Source organism: Phymastichus coffea, unplaced genomic scaffold (assembly GCF_024137745.1).
Source record: "Phymastichus coffea isolate CEN01 unplaced genomic scaffold, Cenicafe_Pcof_1.1 PCOF00008, whole genome shotgun sequence".
NCBI classification, from domain to species: Eukaryota; Metazoa; Arthropoda; class Insecta; order Hymenoptera; family Eulophidae; genus Phymastichus; species Phymastichus coffea.
Window position 1 is genome coordinate 10,027,738 of NW_026706819.1, and position 23,039 is coordinate 10,050,776.

Below are 23,039 nucleotides of genomic sequence, written 5' to 3' on the forward strand. Positions count from 1 at the left end.
GATTTAAAAGTCACTCCAAAAATTAAAATAATAAATACGCCAACTAAATCTAAAGAACACTTTTTATTAGATTTTGGATCTAAAGGGAATTTAATATAAAAACGATTGATATCAAGTAGTAATATAATTGATAGTTCCAAGATTATAAATATAAAAGGAATTGGAAATGACTCAAGGAAAACTCTAGGAATAACAGAAATAAAACTTTTTGATACAAGCACAATATTTCATATAGTAGATGAAAACTTTGAAATGTCTTATGAAGGATCTAGGATCACTATTCTTTGAGGACGCTAAAGCTACAATAGATTTTGTTGTACACTAATTGTTCATAATCATTTTATACCAATGATCTTAAAAATTGATTCTGAAATAAAACATCTAGTATTAATAAAAAAAGAAATTGAACAATATAATGATAATATTTTAGAGAACTCATAACTTTTCACAAGAACCTTCCTATTTCAACTAATTATGAATCAGAAGAAGAATTACAAGTTTCTACTGTTAAACAAAATAGAACAAAATAGAACAAAAACAAACAAAACAATAAAAAAACAAAAAAGAATCAAGGATTCAACTATTCAACTCCTTGTTTTTTATTTAACAGTCACATTGACACTCAGTGTCCTTGATAAAAAGAGTATTTGCAAAAGTACCTTTAATTTCTGTCAAACACGAAAATGAAGAAATGATTAAAATCATGTTAGATACTGGACCTGAGACTAACCTGCTTAAAATTGGATTAGCCTAAGAATAGTTGAATCTAATCGATCATTCAAAACGATGTTTATTAAAAGGTTGTAACGCCACCGTTACTATTCGTCGGTTCCGCAAACGTCCGCCAGATGGCCATATACACCCACATCCGGGATAACTATCCGCATTTAATATACCCGGCCGATGCCTCTCAGAGAAGGCAGGCTAGAGCATTGCGACATCTCTTCTAGGGAACACGATACTCCAAGCCAAGGTGACTGGGTGATCTTGCCCTCTTCACCATTTTTGCCGAGTCTTACGGAGTTGACCCTCTGACTCTCCCCTTGAGTGCGATCACTCACGTAGCCATCTGATCGACGGACAAGCCTTATCTTACCGTACCGACTCACTCCCTTACTCCACGGGTAGGGCGAGCCCAAGCCGATCAACTACCACGAGTTGTTGCCGACGATATCGATCCTTGATGTGGTCATCCTCTCGTAATTAGGTGCGTTTTACCGATTTCTCAGTTGTGCGATAGCCGGTTTCTTTTCTCTGTTACAATCACGCACTAGACGAATGACAAACGATTTAACTTATGCATGAATAAAATACTCATTCCTGTTCATACAAATTCTGCCTTATCATTTAATCAAATCCGAATTCTCCTCACAGAACTAATAGCAGTCTGACAAGGAAGGTACCCCAACCCGATCTCATCGATTTTGATAATTCTTGTACGAGTACTCGTATATGTTGTAGTACATTAAAAAAGCAAGAGATTGGTATTATTTTATCGGCGGAAAAACATATTTAAGGAGTAAAATCTACCCTCAAATTTAACTCCCGAAAACATTTCTTTCAAATAACTTTTCTTCTAGTCAATATTTTTTAGTAAAACAAAGTGGGTAATAATCCTTATAAAATGTAAAACAAACTCTGGTGTGTTTGACTTTTGGTGGTTGCAAATCCTATTTTTAATACATGAAAAATTGACAGCATTTTCTGTAGTAAAAACTTTAAAAATAGTGTAATTATAACCAAATTTTTATATTTATAAAGAAAATAGAAAAAATAAGTTTATATTTTCCAGCATTTTTAATAAAAATATTTGACTTTCAAAATGATACAATTACTGCAAATTGTCATCGTTTGCCTATGATACTAGAGAATGAAGATATTACTTCTGGAATAAATATCAATGGAATTAACCGAAATTTGAACACATTTATAAATTTGGAATCTCAAGAAAATACTAGTTTAGCTATGCGACATACGTTCTCTATAGAAGAATGCGGAGTATTTCAAGAACTCGATATCAATGAATTTGAATGAATACAATCTTGTTGATCTAGTAAAAGAAAGTGACACTAAAAACCCAAAAATAAAGGTAGAGGATTGCGTAGACCTTAGTCATTTAGATGAAAAAAAGTCATGTAACAAATTTGGTGAATGAAACTAAAGATGTTTTTTATCTGCCTGGTGATGAACTATCAAGTACCGATTTAGTTACTCATGAGATTAAGACCGCAGACAATGAAACGATCAATTGCAAGCAATATCAGTTTCCGCATGCAATGAAGGACAAATTAAAATATCATATAAACAAACTCTTAAAAGCTGGAATCATTAGAGAATAAAAATCTAAATATAATTCATCTGTTTGGATAGTTCCAAAAGCCAATAATGAAAACGGTTAAAATTCTTAAATGAAAGAATTAAATAAGAAAACTATCGCAGATTCTTATCTTATTCCAAATATAAATAACATTTTTGATCAAGTAGGAGGGGCTAAATTCTATACCGTTCTGGATTTAACCATGGGATTTTTTCAAGTTCATATGCACCCTGACCATGCTCATATAACCGCTTTCAGTACGCCGTTCGGTCATTATAAATTCGTTAATATCTCTTTCAAATTGAAAAATGCACCAGCTATCTTACAACGTTTAATGGATACACTTCTTCGAGGATTACAAGGAATAGAATTATTTGTGTATCTAGATGATACAGTAATTTACGCAGATACTATTGAAGAACATGGTATAAAGTTCAAATTACTTATATAACGGCTAAAGGAAGCTGGTTTAAAATTACAAATAACCAAATGCAAATTTTTAAAGCGTAAAGTAACATATCTTAGTCATGTAATTAACAAGAATGGGTTAGAAGATCCAAAGAAGGTTGAAGCAGTAAAAGATTTTCCAAAATCTAAAAATGTAAAAGGCATTCGTGGATTTCTTGGCTTTTTAGATTACTATTGACGATTTATAAAACATTTTACAAAAATAGCAACACCCCTCACTAAATTAACAAAAGGACGTAAAATTCGAGTGGAATGATAGAGCCGAAAAAAGCTTTTGTAGATTAAAAAATATGCTATGTAATGCTCCTTTATTACAATTTCCTGATTTGTCAAAAAGATACAAGATTAGAACCGATGCCTCAGGTATAGCAATAGCTGGAATTCTATCACAAGGCTCTATCGGTTCTGATCGTCCCTAATGCTTACTTTTCTCGAGTTCTACGAGGTCCTGAGCTTAACTACGAGGTATACGAAAAGGAAGCCTTAGTCATTGTGCAAAGCATAAAAGCCTTTATGTCCAATGTTTATGATAGGCTAATTACTATAATAACCGATCATCGACCCCTAGTTTGGTTTAAAACAGCCGACCTAAATACAAGATACACAAATGGCGATTTTGGATATCGCAATATGACTATAAAATAATTTACAAGCCTGGATCTTCTAATTCAGCTGCTGACGCATTATCACGCAATCCCATGAATATGTCAGAAATAAATGCAATAAGAAATTATTACGAAGAATTAGAACCAAAAAGTCTGATCCTCACCATAAATAACCATCTAACGAAAAACGAACTAGAATTTTTGATTGACACAACTACCTCAATAATTGTCTTAAAACATGTTGCGGTTCCGCAAGGATTACTAAATCATTTGAACAAAAGCATTATGTTGTCTAGAATACTTACAGAAGATATAGAAGTGAAATATAGTGCAGAAATGCCTATATTACGACATGTAATAGAATTTTATGTTATTGAAGATAAATACGACTTACCTTACAAGGTGTCATAAGTTATAAATTCTTGAACGAAATCAACGCAAAAATTGATTTTGTTAAATTACACTTAATTTCATCAAGAACTGTTTGAGATTTTTAGAAAATGAACATCTCAAAGAGAATAGAAAGATTAGGAGCATAGATCTATATGTAATTAATGATGACCTACCTTACATAAACATGTATAATTCATAGTTTGAATGCAATTCAATTTCGAGTACAATTTCTAATAAGTACTATCTTCGAAATTAGCATTATTAAGAGACGATTAGTCGCAGAAGAAGCACTTGTTAATACCGCTAATAAATTGATTATTAAAGATTAATAATCAAATTAAAATCAATTAAATGATAATACACATAAAACTATAAATTATACACAAATAAAAATCAGAAGATATTAAATCTGGAGATCTTGGTAGCCATCGAACACCACAATCTCCACACTCGGTGCGTCCAATCCACCTGTTACGATAATATTCATTGAGATATTGTCTATTATTCGAGTGTAGTGTGCAGGAGCTCCGTCTAATTGAATCCACATTCTTAATTTTGTGTACAAATCTAGTTCTTCGAGAAGTACTGGAACATGGTCTCTCAGAAACTGTAAAAAATTATGCATATTTGTATTTCCATTGAAAAAGTACGGGCCTATAATATATATATATATATATATATATATATATATATATATATATATATATATATATCCATCAACAATTCTACACCACACGTTAAGACTCTATCGATTTTAATTATCTATCTGCCTGTGACAATATGGATTAACATCCGACTAATAATGACAATTATGTCGATTAAGCTGGCCATTGCTTTGAAAGTTTGCTTCGTCTGAAAACATTACGTATCGAAAAAAGTTTGGATTATTGGCAATCATTTGTCATGCCCATTGGCAAAACTGTAGATGTAATCTCATCTCAGCAGGTGTGATGGCTTGAGTCAAAGTGATATGATATGGATGATAACGATGATTTCTTAGTATTATCCAAACAGTAACCATTGGTATACCAGTTTGCCTTTGAATGTCACGGGTACTGATGTTACGATTTAAATGAACCATTATCAAAACCACTATTATACGAATATCTTCTTCGTTGTAATTACGACTTTCTCTAACCCGTGCTAGTTACCCTTGTTGAGCTCTACGGTAAATTTCACGAATTGTTGTATGATTTGGATGTCTCCTGTCGGGATATCGATTTCGATAAATAGCAGCAGCTTGTCAGTAATTACGCCTACATTTACCAAGAACCAATAGAATATCAACCCTTTCAGCCGCTGGGAATCAGCCATAGTGAAAATTTTGATTTTAACAAAGTAAAAAAAAACGAGATAATTTTTCTGCGACTATTAAATTTAAGAAGAAAACAATGTCAAATAAAAGAAATTTAATTAGTTTAACTATTCAATAAGTAGCGCTATATTAAATATAAACTGTATGTAACAATAAGCAGGGATCAAAGTCAATATAAAAAATTATTTTTAACTGAAAAAATTATCTACTTTAACAATAAATAGGGGGGAAATTCATAATGAAGAATCAGAGAATTAATTTAATTAATAAATTATACAGAGACATCGGTATGACAAATATACAGTTTTTTGAGCATTTGACCTTTAATTGACCTTCTCAGGTTACAAATACAAACTTGAAATATCATTTTGGATGCAATTTGTCTCGCTCTACATGATTCCGGGATCAAAAATAAGGGTTCCCATTAAAAAAAGCACTTTGACCTTCAGATGATCTTGAAAAACCTATTAAGGGTTAAAGTGTAAAGGTAGCATTTGGTGGCCCCCTCTGTCCCCTGCAACTTTTGTAGAGGTCATTTTTTGATAGCGTTTTTTTTTACTAGGTTATGCGCGTGGTCGGATTAAAATGAAACACCCTGTATATCCTATCTCACTATCATCATCAATATTAAAAAAATTTATATCGCTAACATTTGAAATCCACTCAAATTGCCTATATGGTATAGGTTATATTTGCCATTGCATATCCGTATAGATTATTTACATAAAAATACATCAAAATCTTGTTTTGTTCATGATCATCGAACTCTGCACCTATATACTTATTATTTACTTTTGAATGTCTGTTAGAGCATTGGCTAATACATACGAGGGGGGTCAATAAGTCTTTACAAAATCCAAGAGATGGCGCTCGTCACGCTTAAATTATGATGTTTTTGGCAAGCAATACTACTAACTAGATATCATACAAAGTTTCAGCTCGATTCATTAAGCCATTTTTTTAACATTCATTAAGCCGTTTAATAAATTGTGACGTCGGGGTCACTCTCAGGTACGTCTGAGGAAGACGTGTTTCTCAGATTGCTTTGATTTGGCTTGCGCACAGCGCATAAGCCGGGACGAGCAATATTGCTACGAGAAAAAACTCATGTCAGGACTGTGATAACAAAGTGTTATCACGAACACATCAGACACTCGCTTAATGTGTTCTTTGGAAGGGTAGAGAAGTTCGCCAGACACTCGCTTAACGAACTTCTCAAAGCGGGGAAGAGGTTCACCAGACACAAGCTTAATGAAACTCTGACTATTGGAAACGGACAGAAAGAAAGTGAGAGACAGAAACTAAAAATTTTAACTTACTTTTCTTTTATTTTTTCCTTCTTGTTTCTTTATTTTACGGTTGAGTACCACACACACACACACTGTAAGATTCGGCCGGCTGTCCCTTGTCGAGTATTTTGCTTCTGGAGTTATTGGCTTGCTGACTTCTACTACTGTTGTCCTCAGATAACTGGGGTGGAACTGCTCTAATTTTCAAGGGACCCTCCTTTTATGCCCTTTCGCACCAACATCCCACTCTTAAATTTTGATCCTTTTAGGCAGGAGAAACTTAAAATTTTCCTTACTTAATTGGCCGGAAAATTTAGGGAGTGTCCCAAGCGTGGGTGAAATTCGGGCCCTAATTGGTCGGGGCGGAGCGTCCGGGAGTGGCCTCATTTAAGCGCTTTGGGCCCTCTTCACATATATGGCCCTCTATGTACTATTTTGACCTTTTATTATTTAACTAATTCTATTTAAAATCAATTGTGTGTGTGGTACTCTAATTTTACAAAAATATCTCTTAATCTATAATAAAACTAAACTACAGATCAAAAGTCAAGAACTATATTCATCGGAAAACAACCAGTCTATTAATAGTTTTAACTATTAATTAACTATTAAAAACCTTAAGAAATGCTGAAAAATCAGAGTTAATTATTATAAATATAGTCATTAACCTTCATTCAAACCACTCTTAAATTTTCTAAAACAAAGTTGAGCGCATTCGACAATTAATCATACAAAATTCGTGATAAACAGAGAATCCTAATAAATACGGAAAGATAATAAACTGTTCCCATATTTATAATTAAGTATAAAATTAAAACATATCCGAGCGACAAACAAAAACTATTAATTAAAATAGTCCTTGTTGATTATTCGAATGTTATTCACAATAGATAAATTTCGCGATTTTTTTAAGAGACCTGCCAGCAAATGTGCTTCCTTTAATTTAAAAGAAATTAGCAATAATGAGAATAAATTATTTAAAATAAAATAATAGTCCTGTTAGCAGGATGCACATGTGCGCTACAGATCTCTACTTTCTAAACATGCGCGCAATCTGGCTACTCCGGATGCCGCGATCGTAAAATCGCTCTGATTGTCTCCAGCATCCGAAAATTTCCAGATGCGTGAGCCGAAAACTGCCGTTCACAGGAAAAATCGTCTTTATTCAGCCGTACACAGTTTTTCATCTTAATTTACGAGCTAAATGTGTGGTCGGTATTTTTTCTTATTCTTTTTTTTGACCCGCCGTTACAAAATTATGTTGAAAAATAAAAAAAAATTACATACGCAAAACTTTTTTTCATTCTTTTTGTAAAGACTTATTGACCCCCCCTCGTATCAATATCATAACATATCAATATGATTTAACAGTTCGAGTTCAATATTTGTACACTTTAACATAGTATCCCATATTAATCCTGGAGTTGTGAAATAATATTATGGTCAAGTTCATACGCATTTATACAGGTTGTACGAAAATTTTCAAAAACATCAGCTAATAGTAAAACATCTTTTTTCAGATAAAGATCAGAATACTGACCTAAATCTTTAATTTGAAAAGTATTCCAACCGTTTTGCCCGTGGATGTAATCTGCCATGAATATATCACTATCTGTTAATTGACTATGAAATCCTTCGATTGAAGGTAATTGATTTTCTGTCAGACTATTGAAACTGTTAACGTTTTCGTATGGGAAGACACCTTTCCTTTTAATTAAATCAATTTGTCTTGCAGTGAAATTATCTTTCTCAAATTCTCTTTTTACAATATCTAGCTTAGGTAAATATGATGCTAATTTATCTAGAGATGAAGGTATAAAACGAAACGAATTAATAAAACGTAAATTAATGACATAATCCGGAATATGTTTTGTAAAAGATATATAACGCTCTTTTTCCCTCGAAATCTGAATTAGTAGCAATTTCTGTTACAATAAAATGACAGTCATAGCCTGTAAAATTGTGAAATACTACTGAAATGAAATTGTTCTGTTTATAATTCAAATTACAATGATTGTGAACAGCTCCGCTAAATCTACCGATTAAATGACAATGATCTCTAACTTTCCTTTCTTCTTCCTTAAAAGTTTTATTGTATATGTGATACTTCGTACTCCATTAAAATGTATACTTATCTATAAAGGGAAGATTCATTGCTAAAGCATTTTTATATACTTCTTCCGAGCTAATAATATTTTAATTTGTTTTATAAGCCATTGAGTAGGAGTCTCTTTTTAGTTGTTTATTTTCTATAAGACTTATACTCTGACTTACTATCATCATATATATATTTGATATATAATCCAACGCTAAAAGCTTCGTGTTCTTAAAAAGCACAACTATTGTCGACAGGTTTTAACAAACATTCTGAGTCAGCATATATGACATATGAAACCACTTCTTTACGTTTCGAATGTTTAAATTGTAGAATTGTATCATCAGGCAGATTGTTTCTACACTTATTAATTTTTAAATAATCAGTATCGTGAGCTATCAATTGATCCTCAGTAGTAAAATAGTGGAGGCAGCGTTCACAAAGATAGATTTTTTAATATTTGAAGTTATTTGACTTCTAACAAACGCAAACAAATTTTTAATCCATACATAGTGAAGCTCGTTGAAAATTGGTTCTTTATCGTGAATATTTTGGCTTTTCTCATCATATTCATCAATACATCTTTTTGAATTAAAAGAAGATTAATATGTTTGGATTTTTTCAAACTAGTTACATGACATGGTGTCATTTTTTATTTTTTACTATATTTTTTAAAAATGTATACGTTTATGGATATGTCATTCAACTTTTCAAATTTTGTAATACTTTTTATTTCTACAGGAAACGTTATATCATCAAATTTAAATTCTTTTCCAAAGCGCGCATAATTACTGGTTCTATAACTGTGGTTTTTATAATTATCAGTAAAATGAAGACAAGCTCGTAGTACAGCCCATTTGTAACATTCATTGTCGGTATTCCTAACATTAATACAAACTTTTCTCATTTATATGGCCTTAGGTAATGGAATATACGAGCAAGGTTTGAGTGGATTGTGTTTATTTATATTAACTATAAGCCTAGCCTTTAATGACAAACCAGAATCTCTTTTTTGATATTCTTATATATTTTTAAGTGAAACATCTTCAATATTTCTTTCAATTAGATCACTACTTTTATAAATGTATTGATTTTTAGTGTTAAAGTATTTAATTTGAATATCCTCTTCATTATTCTTTTTAATAATAAACTTAGCTGAAAACTTCATATTTATCTTCAATGCATTGTGGATAGCTAGAAACTTCGGTATTTGCTTTTGTAAAAGTTTGTTTGCTTTATTTAAAAACGACTTTATATCTACGTGATGTTGATTTCCTATAACCATAATATTAATTCAATTTTCAAAAGTAGAATGAATTGATCTCCAAACAACGCCATCTCCTTGAATTTCATCTATGTTTAACTGTGATGTTTGAATAGTTCCACCGACTTTTATGAAATTATTAAATTGCGTTTCTAAAGCAATCAAGTTTTACCTCTTTATAGTATTGCTCGAGATAAATTACTCAGCTTCGGATATCGATTAAGAGCAATGGAAGCAAAATTTGCTGAATTTTTCCATCTAATAAAATCATCTACATCGACTCCTTTGTCGAGAGATTTTTTACATATTGTTCAAAGTATGAAATAGAAGAGATTTTTATTGAGATACTCAGTAAATTACTTTACAAATTGTCTTTAAGCTATTTTAGAAATTATACAGGGTATTTAAGCTACTTTAGAAATTATACAGGGTATTTAAGCTACTTTTTCTAACTACTAGTAGTCTCTATTGACTACAGTTGACTACTAACTATGGCTACAAACAGTCTTAACAGGCTGTGCTCTTTCTTGCGACGGTTTATCTTTTAAAGCCAGGCGATGGCGCAGTTCGCAGCGGCGTCGGCGCTGTGATCTATGAAAGGGGTAGCTTATAGTGAAAAGTGAGGAGGCTACTGCATAGACATCTAACTAAATAGAGTATATATTGAATTCCAACATTCTTACATTCTCATTTCTAGGCTAGTATTGTTCGAGTATATCTACGAGGACAAGTATTAAAAATGCAGTGTGTATTAAATTTTCAAGGTTTTCACTGTCCCAAAAATCGTTTGTTTGTAAAGAGCTAGCTTATTTAGCGTTGAGTAGTTATTCTAATCTAAATGTTCTGTGCTTTAAACCTCCATATCACTGGCTAAACGTTCCTAAGAAATATTAATATGTATATAGATGGAATGAATTATATCATCAGAGAATATTATGGAGATAATATATAAATTGTTATTAAAAGTTTTACGAAATCATTTGTCAAATTCTAAAAATATATATGTGAAAGGAAAAGAGAAAAAACAATGGCTTCAAAGTATACTGCCTGAAAAGTAAGTTTTAGTAATGTGTGTTTGAATATTTAGTCTATGTATATAATTCTTAATTACATTTTTATTTACAGAAAAATTTTAGATCTTGAAAGTGATATCAGATGTCCTCCGTTAGCAGAATTATCAAATCCATTAAGAACGTCAAGAGTATTTCATTGTAAAAAGATACTGATTTCGTTTGTGCTGCTGCAAATGTACACAAATTATATACGTGGATTAAGAAGAGACGAAAACAAGCTGAACCACAAGAAATCGACATAATAAATTCATTTGAAGATGATTATAATTTTTATAAGAATTTATCTGCATATTTTGAAATAGCTATGTCAACTGAAGAGAATAAAGATTATCGATAGAGTATTCTTTACTCTATGTATGATTAAAAAAGTAAATAAATAAATACTATTAATTTCATTGTCTACATACTATTAATTTTATTGTCTACTTATACAATTAAAATGATAAATAAAAAAATAGATAATAGCTAATAATTACACTGCCTACTTACTACAAATAGATATATCTAAGGGAAGTGGGAAAGTGGGTGGGTGGGTGGAGAAGCGTAGGAAAAGGCTATTTCGCGAACTGAGTGTGGGTGAGACACTGAACTCTGTCTTTCAATATAAGCTCGATGCAGCCCTAGCAAGCATACCCCCTTCATACACAAATCAAGCTAGAGAGAGAGAGACATCGAGCCAACATATAGCTTAGCTAGTGCACCTTAATCTAGAAACGCTACCCCCCTCTCCAAGGGCCCATATGCTTACCGAGCGCCCTACTATGGAAGAAGAACGAGAGAGCAGTATCCATGCTATACGAAGAGCGTACGCTGTAAGAATGCATGAGAGAGAGAGAGAGAGAGAGAGAGAGAGAGAGAGAGAGAGAGAGAGAGCAACATCCACGCTATACAGTGTACGTGCCTAGCCAGCATATAGTTTACCAAGCTAAGACGCTACTCCCTGTCCTAGGGCTCACGCTTAGCTAGCATATAACTTAATAAAATTTATTATTTACTATTGAGGAGGGGTTCGCAATTAGGTCAAGAAACAACTCTAGGGGATCGTCAGGAGGCACCACCCACTCCCTTACTGCAGCAGCATCCACGCTATACGATGTACGCGCCTAGCAAGCTAGATACGCTACCCCCTCTCCGAGGGCCCACACCTAGCCAGTATATAGCTTACCAAGCGCCCTATCAACTTCTACAACCTCCTACCTTTACAACCTCTATAGGAGGAATCTACCTTGACAGTCTATCTGAAAATTTATTATTTTATTACTTGCTAATAGGGGAGAGGGGGGGGGGGGGCTCTTGGGAGTCGCGACTAAGTCAAGGAGAGGAGGTCGTCAGGCGGCACCACCCACTCTCGAACTATTAACGACCCGTGTGCAGCGCGCGCGCATGCGCAAACCCCAATATATGATTCAAATCTAGAGTTGCAGCGTGACGGACATGAAAAAATATGTCGGACATATGTCCGTCACATGTCGGTCATATGTCCGAACGACTTATGACTGCGAATTTTATGTCAGATAACGAAAACACACGAACAAACCCGGCTCACATCTAGGCCTACATGCACCGACGTAAACGTTGTTGCGAAAGCCAAGGCGTTCTACTGATTGTGAGAGTAATTCCTACCTGAGATCATCCTGCTTTCTTTTTAAACCTATTTTTTCTACCGAGAAGATTGTATTATAGTGCGCATTTACGATTTTTCATTCCGTGAGCTATTCTACTGGTAAGATTAAGGTATAATATAATATAGAAATGATGAGGTTAAGTACATAAAAAAAAAAAATATATATATATATATATATATATATATATATATATATATATATATATATATATATATATATATATATATATATAAATCGATTATTTAACTTGACTATTTTAGGTCTCAGCTATCTTAGCAAGAGACATGAAGTTGCGAAAAGTGGCCTTAAAACATTTTACCTTGAAACCTAAGCCACCAAACCAAAAATTGGAATCTTATGGTTGTAATTATTGCACACAAGTTTATGTTTGTCATACGACGCGGATGATCGATCATTTGCTCGAGTGCAAAGGATGCCCGCCCCACGTTGTAACTTTATTAAAAGAACACCAACAAAAACAGGGACGAAAATCAAAAAAACGAAAGTTGATTACAAACACCTCAAAATCAGCTGCAGCAAATTCCATCAGCAGTGAGTCATGTTTAGACTCAGAAAATGAAAATAATTCTACCGATTCTACAGCTGTTCCAAAGAAGAAAATAGGTGCACCAATTTCTGAATTTTTTGACAATATGACAAAAAGCGAACAAGAAATTTGTTCGAATCTTTTAGCTAAAGCCATTTACACTGGAGGTACATATAAAAATTTAGCAATTTTGTGATATTAAAAAAAAAGTTCCAATGTTACTTGACTGCTGTTTTTTTCAGGTGTGTCATTCATATTTCTAGAAAATGAATATTTTCTTGAATTTCTCTCGCGTTTGCGCCCAAAATTTATTTGCCCAACGCGTCATCAAATTTCTGGACCTTTGCTCGATAAAATTCATGATGAAGTTCAAGTTAAAGTGAACAAAAAAATTGAGAATGCTTCATCGCTAACAATCCAATCTGATTCGTATTCAACTACTACAAACGAAGGCATTATCAATTTTATCGTCAACACACCAGATCCTGTGCTTTACAAGCACATTGAAACTAAAAATGCTTCGCAAACAGGCGAGTATTTATGTGATGCATTGTCTTCTGTCATTGACGAAGTTAGCGCAGAAAAAACGCTCGCTGCTATTACAGATAACGCGTCTTATTGCAGAAGAGCATGGAAGTTACTAGAATTAAGATATGCATTAGAGCAAATTTTTGGCTATGGATGTTTCGCTCACATCTTGAATTTATTTTGTCAAGACACTATCCAGACACCATCTACAAAATCAATATTAGACGAAGCAGTGCTGATTGTAAAATCAATCAAACATTCGCACATATTAGGAGCAGCTTTAAAAGACATTCAGAACTCTTCAAATGGAGAAGAAGGAGCAAGGAGAGTGACAAAGACTCTGAAATTGCCTGGAAAAACTAGATGGGGTTCATCTCTAGAATATCTTGAGAGCGTCAATGATAATTGTTTCAATTTGAAACAATTAGCCATTTCTAAGTACAGCGACCGATTAAGTAGAGAAGTGAAAGATTTGATCCTTTATGACATATTTTGGCAAAAGGTTACCAAGTTAATCGCCTTGCTTAAACCAATAGTTACTTGATTGAAAGAAATTGAAGGTGATCAATCAATGTTTTACGAAGTAGTAAATGTGTTCGAGGATCTCAAAAGCGTCTTGAATAAAGAGCTATTCGATACATCACTTTCAATTTTCAACTATGATGAAGCACAAAAATTGTCGGATTGTTTGCAATCTCATGCTACAATGGTGTTAACTCCACTCCACTATGCAGCGAACATTTTAAATCCATCATCAAGAGGTAAACACTTAACTCCAGAAAATTTTTCTGTGGGTCAGGATATGATTTTAAAATTAAGCCGCAAATTTCAAGTTTCTGAACAAAACTTATTAGTTGAGTTAAGCCAATACACTGCTGAGACTGGATTTTGGAGCTCAGAAAGCGGACGAAAAACGTCGAGATTAGTAAATCCCGACGAGTGGTGGAAGGGCATTTGTAGCTGTACCTCACTCAGTAAAATAGCTGTTCCAATCATGAACCTTCCCTGCTCTTCAGCTGCAACTGAAAGGTCATTCAGCACATACGGTTGGATCCATAATGCCAAACGCAATAGATTTAAAGTTGGCCGAGCTTCCAAAGTAACATATGTAGCACTGAACTTAAAGTTTTTGGATCCAAACCGAAAGACTAAAAAAAAAAGTATGACGAAGAAAATGCTGACGAAGAAGAGCTTAGTGACGATCAAAATGATTTTCCAGTAGTTGACGATAATGAATATCGTGTGAGCTCGGAAGATAGCATACTGGAAACTTACAGTTCACTTCATAGTCTTCCATCGAACTTACAAAGTCTTCCCGAAGGAACTTATGCAGTGCAAAATGATTCAACCTTAACGTACAATAATGGCTAATGTATATAAAAACTAATTATGCATTTAAAAAAATAAAAATCTTTTTAAAAAAATATAATTTACTTGTTTAAATTTATTTTTGATGTAGTATAAGTAAGATTTTGAACGAATTAAGTTTATTTACGGCTGCATGTCCGTATAAAATGTGACGTGACGAACAATTTTATGTCCGACATTTTCCCACTATGGAGTGGAGTGGATAGAGTAGTTAGATAAAGTAAGATTGTATTTGTTTTTTTGTATTAAATGTAATTTAAATCGATACATAGAATTAACAATTAATTTAATCCCTAAATTAGTACGTGATAATTAACTTATAAAATCAATGGAGCAAGTTATAGCGACCGCTATGTCTATAAAAACGAAAATCTTTTTAAAAAAATATAATTTATTGGTTTAAATTTAATTTTTGATGTAGTAGTAAAGTTTTAAACGAAGTTTATTTACGGCCGCATGTCCGTATGAAATGTGACGTGACGAACAATTTTATGTCCGACATTTTCCCACTAGGGAGTGAACACATATTTAATGATGATATGTCATGTGCTCTAATCTTTTATATCCAACATTTAAACCACAAAATTTATCCACCGGTCACATGTCCGACATATGTCCGTCACATATCAGGTCATATGCTCGAATCTTAAATGTCCAGTCATAAGGCAACCCTATTTAAGTCACCTGGACCCCCACGAGGTGGCTTGAAACATACATTGCTTAACTACTTTTATCATTTATCGATTTCAGTTTCTGATATTTTTGGTTTTTTATTGATATTTTCTGTTTTATCTTGAAACATTACGACGACTAAATCATGAGAAAAATTCGGCCCGAAATTGTAGCTTCATTCCAATTAATAATCTCTTTTCTTTGATGTTTTTAAGTTATTTTAGTGGACGTGACTTCCTGTGTTTTATTTCTATTTATTGTAGTTGGGCATTTTTAATAGTTTCAGTTAGAATTACGTTGAGTAAGTTGATGTTGCTTTCTATTATATACTATTAACTGTTTTAAGAGGAGCGTTGCACGTTATGCGTTTCTCTATGTAAAGAACATATTTTTCCTGGCGACTTATATTATTGTTTACTTTATTAAATACTTGGTGATGTAGAGTAATTAGTACCGACGAATGATCTGATGATAACTATAAGCATGATGACTCTTCAAAATAATTTTACTATAGCAAAGTCAATCAAATCCGAAAACTTTTTTATATCTATAGGCCAATATGTTTTTTCTCTTGTGGATATCATAATGTAGCTATCTTTTTAGTAGTATTTCATAGAGTACTCTGCCTCTGATGGAGTTGATGACCTTGATCCCCACCAAGGATGTTTCGCATTATAATCTCCTCGTTCTATAAAGTAATTTCCAAGTGTGTTGAAAAAGTCAGTAAAGTTTTCTTTTGTAATTGTTTTGTTTGGAGGCTAGTAAACTGCTGATTTTGTTATCGGTTCGTCTTTATCTTTCATGATTACACTGGGTGCTTGTAAATAGATTTCACAAGTGTTAGTGTGAATGTTGTGATTTATTTTTGTTTTGATTATAATCGCAGTACCTTCGTGTACTTTATTAAGCGGGTGATTGGTTTTATATACACTAGTTTGATATATTAAGATAGTTTTTACTTGTAAAGTGTGTTTCTGATATCAACATGACGACTACATTTTCATAGATTAAAAATACTTTTAATTCAATGTGTCTCCGGCTAAGACCGTTTGCGTTCCAGATAGCGAGTATTAGACTGCTCGCCATTTTGTTTACTAGTAGAATTGAAAGATTTTACGTAGTATCCATTCTTCACATCAGCTGCTCCATCATATGTTCAAGTTTATTATTTGTGATTACTTCTCGTTAGTATGTCTACTTACAAGGGAACAACCCCTATCCGACCTCACCGATTTGAATGATTTTGGGATATGTTGTAGTACTTGAAAAACAAATTAGATACGTGTTTTTTTTATCGGCCCATAAGGGCTTTTAAGAGGTGAAATCCACCCTGAAAATCAACCCCTAAAATCAGTTTTTTTAATATTTCTCAGCATCAAATAAATATTTTTCAGTAAACTCAACGTTAAAAAATTTTTTATAAAAAGGCGCTTTTAAGGACATAACATTTATACCGAAGGGTTGCAACCCCCTTTTTAATAGGGGTAAATACACTATTTTTTATACTGTTTTACGACATGTAATATAGTAAATCAGCTCGAGTGATTTAAAAATCGCACTGATAATGAGAAAATACTAAAATTAAATTGACATGTTTCCGGATTTAAAAAAAAAATATATTTAAGGGGTGTTTCACCCCCTAGAAACCACCGCCGTCAAACTATCAGCAGGTTAATCCACCTAACCCTGGGATAAACAAGTTGAGACGTTTGTTATTTCTTGAAATAATTTAATCCTATGCATGAGCGAGCTACCTCAACTAACCAACCTGCCTCTAATCCACCAAACCCCCATAAACCACCCTTACCGAACCATATACAGGCTAACCCACCTAATCCTGTGAAAAGCAACTTTAGTCGTTTGTTATTTCTTGAAATAATTGAATTTCACACCATAAGCGAGTTATCCCAGCTGTATAACATATCTCATATCCATCTACCCCTAACCTATTTAACCCCAACCCTTATAAACCACCCTTACTGAAACACAAGCAGGCTAAACCTGCTAACCCTGGGAAACACGAGTTAAGTCGTTTGTTATTTCCTGAAATAATTTAATCCTACGCCTGAGCAAGCTACCTCAACTAATCAACCTGCCTCTAACCCACCAAACCCCCATAAACCACCCTTACCCAACCAAATGTAGGCTAATAGACCTAACTTTGGAAGAATTGAATTTATCAGTTACATTTTCCTAAAATAATTGATTTCTACACCGTACGTGAGGTATCCCATTTTTTTTTTGATAAAATATATCTGTAGCTCAAACATAATTTATGACAAATAAAAATATGTTTAATACATTTTATTTTAATAGTATCAAAATGGCGAGAAATATCTCTTAAAAATAAACACAAGAATAACATGAGGTCTAATTATCATTTATAGATCTATACATATATATTTATATTCGTATGTAGACACATAAATATATTTACGTAAGAGCCATCGTACGCGATACTACATATATTTTAATTTTTCATAATAATTTTCATCTTTTTCTTTGTTTTATTTATTGGTAAATAAAAATGTATCATTCAACGAATTCCTGACAGAAATAATAATCATCGAAAAAGTGTTTGAAACATAATGATCTTCTACACCAACCACACCGTATTATAGCAACATTTTTACATGCTTCTACTTCGCAATGTATATTGCAAGAATCTCCAAAACTAAAATCAACAGAGTTATCTGTTTTAGCTGGTTTTTCAGCAATGTAGCCGCTTTTATACCAAGCGTATTTAAAAATATTTGTATATCTTGGTGAAGAAAGCTGGTTATGGACAACAAACTGCATTTTTATGATGTTATTTCTTAAATGTAGATTCATTTCACAGTCCATCAAAATTACTTGATCTGATAAACGTCGAACGAAGTTTTTCCAGATACGAAATCCATAAACATCGAGTGGTTGGATGTTCCCTGTCGTTCCTGTGGGAATTTTTTTTATATTAACAATTTTGTTTGTCGGCATCGTTTCCCTTACAGCTTTATCGCAATGTCCACCAAGAGTCGAGTAAAAGTACAGATTGAGATCCAACATTTGGGTAAAAAACTTCTTTCAACCAAATTTTGAAATGATCTAAAATAAAAAAATGTCAAAATTTTTTTATGTCATTGCATTATAATAAACAAAAATATACTAAATTGTCGTTAATTTTCCAGATTTAGATGCTTCCACATGCACATTTTCTGGTCTAAATAATGAAGATTCCACTATGGGACCGAATTGACCAATTTTTTCTTTTAATACTATAAAAAGTAGGGATAAAAGTTTCCCGGTTGCTGATGTAGTTGGCTGAATTATACTCGTATAACTGTGCGTTGTCGATGAAACCGACTGTACCAGACATTACACCTGCTTTTCTCCTTCAACTGCTAATGTTCTTCCCGAGTGCATTTCTAATTGGAAACCACTCTGATCTGAATTATAAAAGTTTGCAATGCCGATTTCTGGTATATAGTACATGATTTAACATCAGCTACAAAAGCATCAGCATTAGTTTGTAGTTCTTCTTTACTTTCTATTGTTTTTCTGGTGATAAATTTATTTATTTTTTTAGATACTAGTAGCAACCTTAGTAACCAATTTTGAGAAGCTTTAAATCTTATATCTTCATGGCCAACAATTTTTTGAGCTTCCAATGCCCATTTCCGTATATCTCGATCATGCACTATCGTACCAGCTGCAATAGCGGCTTTTAAATTATCAAACGTGTATTGGCAAATTTGCGCAATTTTTTCTCGGTAAGTTCCATTTTTATTAATTGTTTTCGCCCAACGTTTAAGTTGACTTATAGATGAAACTTTTTTGAATCTATGATGTACAGTATCCAGTTTTAAGTTTTTGTTTTCTCTGCTCCTCCAAAACTCTACGGCTCTTTGTTTATAATCAAATGTGATTTCTTCATCATCATTTTTGCACTGATTTGTTGGTGCAAAATCAGGATCAGGAAAGTGATGTTGAACTTCATCTTCGATTATTTTAGCATCAGTATCTTTATAATCTTCATGTAAATCTAACGTCTCTTCAACAATCATATCAATATCATTAAACTCATACACGGCATCTATTAATATTTCTTCCAACTTTTCTCACAATTTAATTTCTTTAAAATTAATCTCGCTATCTGGTATTTGTAAACTTTGAAAATATGCTAATAATAAATTAACTACGTTCAAAGGATTGATCTTCATGTTTTAATCTAAAACAAAATCAAGATATATAAATACTCTTTTTTGCAGTTGAATAATTTTACAAAAAACAAAAGAAAACCTAGTCTATAGATAGAATTCGATTATACGTTTTTAACAGTTACATTTCACATGTTTACAAATGAAAATATTTGAATAAAATTATATATGATAAGTGACATAAATATTTACGTAGTAGATAAAAACTTTTCTTCTTGTTATGTACTATATTTTCGTGTTCAGGAAATTTGTATGAAAATATAGAAATAAGTTTATTTATAAATCCAGCACTATAAAAAAACTTTAACTTTTTAAATACTTGACTTTTCTTCAACTACTATGAATAATGAAATATGTATCGGATGTCTTATTATCGTAAGGGGCGTAGATTTGATATAACTTATCTTCTTCGAGCCATTGATAAGACAAAATTATAAATAAGAGAAAATGTACAGCAAAGTAAAGTACCAACAAAAAGTAAACTAAACCACAAGTGAAAATTAAAAAAAGTAAACAGTTTATAAGTATAGGAATCGAGACTATAATAACTATTTATAACTATTAATATAATCAATTATTTGTTGTAATTTCTTTTCTCATTGACAAATTGTAAATGATTAAAAAATAAATAATAACTATATTAAACTTCCACTTTTGAAATTAATAATTTTTAACTGTTATTACTTGTTATTTTTCTTTATTACGAATTAACTTTACGTTTAAAAAATAATAACTACTATTATTACTCTTTTATACACAGCTATATGTAATACAATGCAAATAATATTTTTAAAAAACTGATACTATAACTGTTATTATTAATTTCGAAAAAACAAAATAGTTAATAATTATTTATAATTTATTTTAGTCTCAAATCTTATATTTGTAAGCCGTTATTAATTATTTTTATCTTTTTTGTATTTATAATGAAAAGAAAATAATAATTATTACATAAAATTTGTAATACTTGGAACATATTGTTATGCAACATGAATGTTATTCAAGAAATATATTTATTTTTCGCTATTTATATAAGGTTAGCCCGCATGTGATTCGGTAAGGGTGGTTTATAAGGGTTGGGGTTAGATAGGTTAGGGGTAGGTGGATAAGAGGTATGTGATTCAGCTGGGATAACTCGCTTATGGTGTAAAATTCAATTATTTCAAGAAATAACAAACAACTGAAGTTGCTTTTCCCAGGATTAGGTTTTTTAGATTTTCCCTGCATGTGGTTTGATAAGGGTGGTTTATGGGGGTTCGGTGGGTTAGAGGCAGGTTGGTTAGTTGAGGTAGATCGCTCACGCATAGGATTAAATTATTTCAAGAAATAACAAACGACTAAACTTGTTTATCTCAGGGTTAGATGGATTAACCTGCTGATAGTTTGACGGAGGTGGTTTCTAGGGGGTGAAACACCCCTTAAATATATTTTTTTTTAAATCCGGAAACACGTTAATTTAATTTTGGTATTTTCTCATTATCAGTGCGATTTTTAAATCACTCGAGCTGATTTGCTATATTACATGTCGTAAAACAGTACAAAAAATAGTATATTATCCCTATTAAAAAGGGGGTTGCAACCCTTCGGTATAAATGTTATGTCCTTAAAAGCGCCTTTTTATAAGAAATTTTTTTAACTTTGAGTTTACTGAAAAATATTCATTTGATGCTGAGAAATATTAAAAAAATTAATTTTAGGGGTTGATTTTCAGGGTGGATTTCCCTTAAAAGCCCTTATGGGCCGATAAAAAAAAAACACGTATCTAATTTTTTTTCAAGTACTACAACATATCCCAAAATCATTCAAATTGGTGAGGTCGGGTTGGAGTGGTTCCCTTGTTAGCTCTGCTTGCACAAATGTTTGTTTTAATATTTCTATCTCACTCTGATCGTTTTATTTTGATATTACGGGTACATATGTTATATTTGGTCTAACTATTGACGTTGGCATTTAAATTTGAATTTGATTTTTGATGAATTTGTGGGGACTCAACCGTCCCTCCCTTCAACCACCAGTCGGCAGCACCTACCACGGCGCCGGAAGCAGGCGCTCGAGCCGCGCATCTGCGCATCCGTCGTGGTTCCGGCCCCGCTCGCGCGCAACTTGGCCGAGGCACTAGCAAGTCTCTCAGAGCTCTCTCTGTCGCGCACAGTTGTACCTTAACCCTTTTGTATTTTCTAATAAATGTTTATACTGCCTATCCGTTCGTGTGTTTTGTTCGCTCCTATCCACCAAGAGAGCGCTAAAAACGTGAATACTTCTCTGAATTAACGTTATTTCTCTCTTTTTGCTGAAATAGTTTTTGCTGTAATTGCTTATGAACTGGGCATCCTTTATAGTTTGCAATTTGCACATGTTACTTCTTTCATTTTTTGTTTAATTGGACATTTTTTAGTTTGGCGTTGTTCAGCACGTTTCACATGCATAGCATTTCTGTAACAATAGTTTCTTGTATGCCCGTATTCTTGGCAGTTTTTACATGGAGACATTTCTCTTTTAACATTTGGTTGTTTTGAATTTGATTACCATGTTTAATAGTAATTTAAGATATCAGATAACTAGATCGAGTCAAGTCAAAACTAAAATAAATAAAGCAACCAAAGCTTTAAAGAAAATGTTATATGAAGCAAAAAACATATAAACGTAGAATTATCTCAGATCACTGAGTCCTACAGAAGCAACAGTTTACTTATCATGGAAAGCTACTAAACGAATTAAAAGACTAACTACATTTTATACCGCCTATCAGAAAACCTGGTAGTAACTAGGTCAGATCGGACAAGGAAAAAACTGAAACGTTCACAATCATCTTAGTACAGTATTCAAGCCTTACCAAAAAATAATTACCGAAGAAGAAGAATAAATCTTACAAGAAGACTCTAATGTCCAAGACAGTTCACCAATCAAATCGATTAAAATAAAGGAAGTATTACAAATTATTAATAATATTAAGAATAGAAAAGCTTCCGGTTCTGATAAAATCACAGGAAAAATGATCAAAATGTTACCCTCAATTGCAATAAGATATCTAACAATTGTTTTCAATATATGCTTGCATTGCTGCTATTTTCCTTTCCAGTGGAAAGTACCAGAGATTGTTTTAATACCTAAATCCGGTAAAGAACCAGATCTGGTAAAGTCATATAGCCCGATTAGCCTTTTATCAGAACTTTCTAAAAATTTTGAAAAACTAATTCTAACTAAAATTAACCCAATAATACTAAATAGAAAACTTATACCTGACCATCAATTCGGTTCCCGGTGTAACTATTCCACGATTGAAC

At 32.6% G+C, this 23,039-nt stretch overlaps 1 protein-coding gene across 1 annotated transcript; it reads left to right on the forward strand.

Moving 5' to 3' along the window:
• The first annotated feature begins 12,728 nt into the window (after positions 1-12,728).
• LOC131670713 (uncharacterized) lies at positions 12,729-14,890 on the forward strand. The gene is made up of 4 exons (XM_058946547.1): positions 12,729-13,158; positions 13,234-13,974; positions 14,071-14,618; positions 14,681-14,890. Exons 1-4 carry the CDS (start codon positions 12,729-12,731, stop codon positions 14,888-14,890), a joined length of 1,929 nt encoding a protein of 642 aa, XP_058802530.1.
• The last annotated feature ends 8,149 nt before the right edge of the window (positions 14,891-23,039 follow it).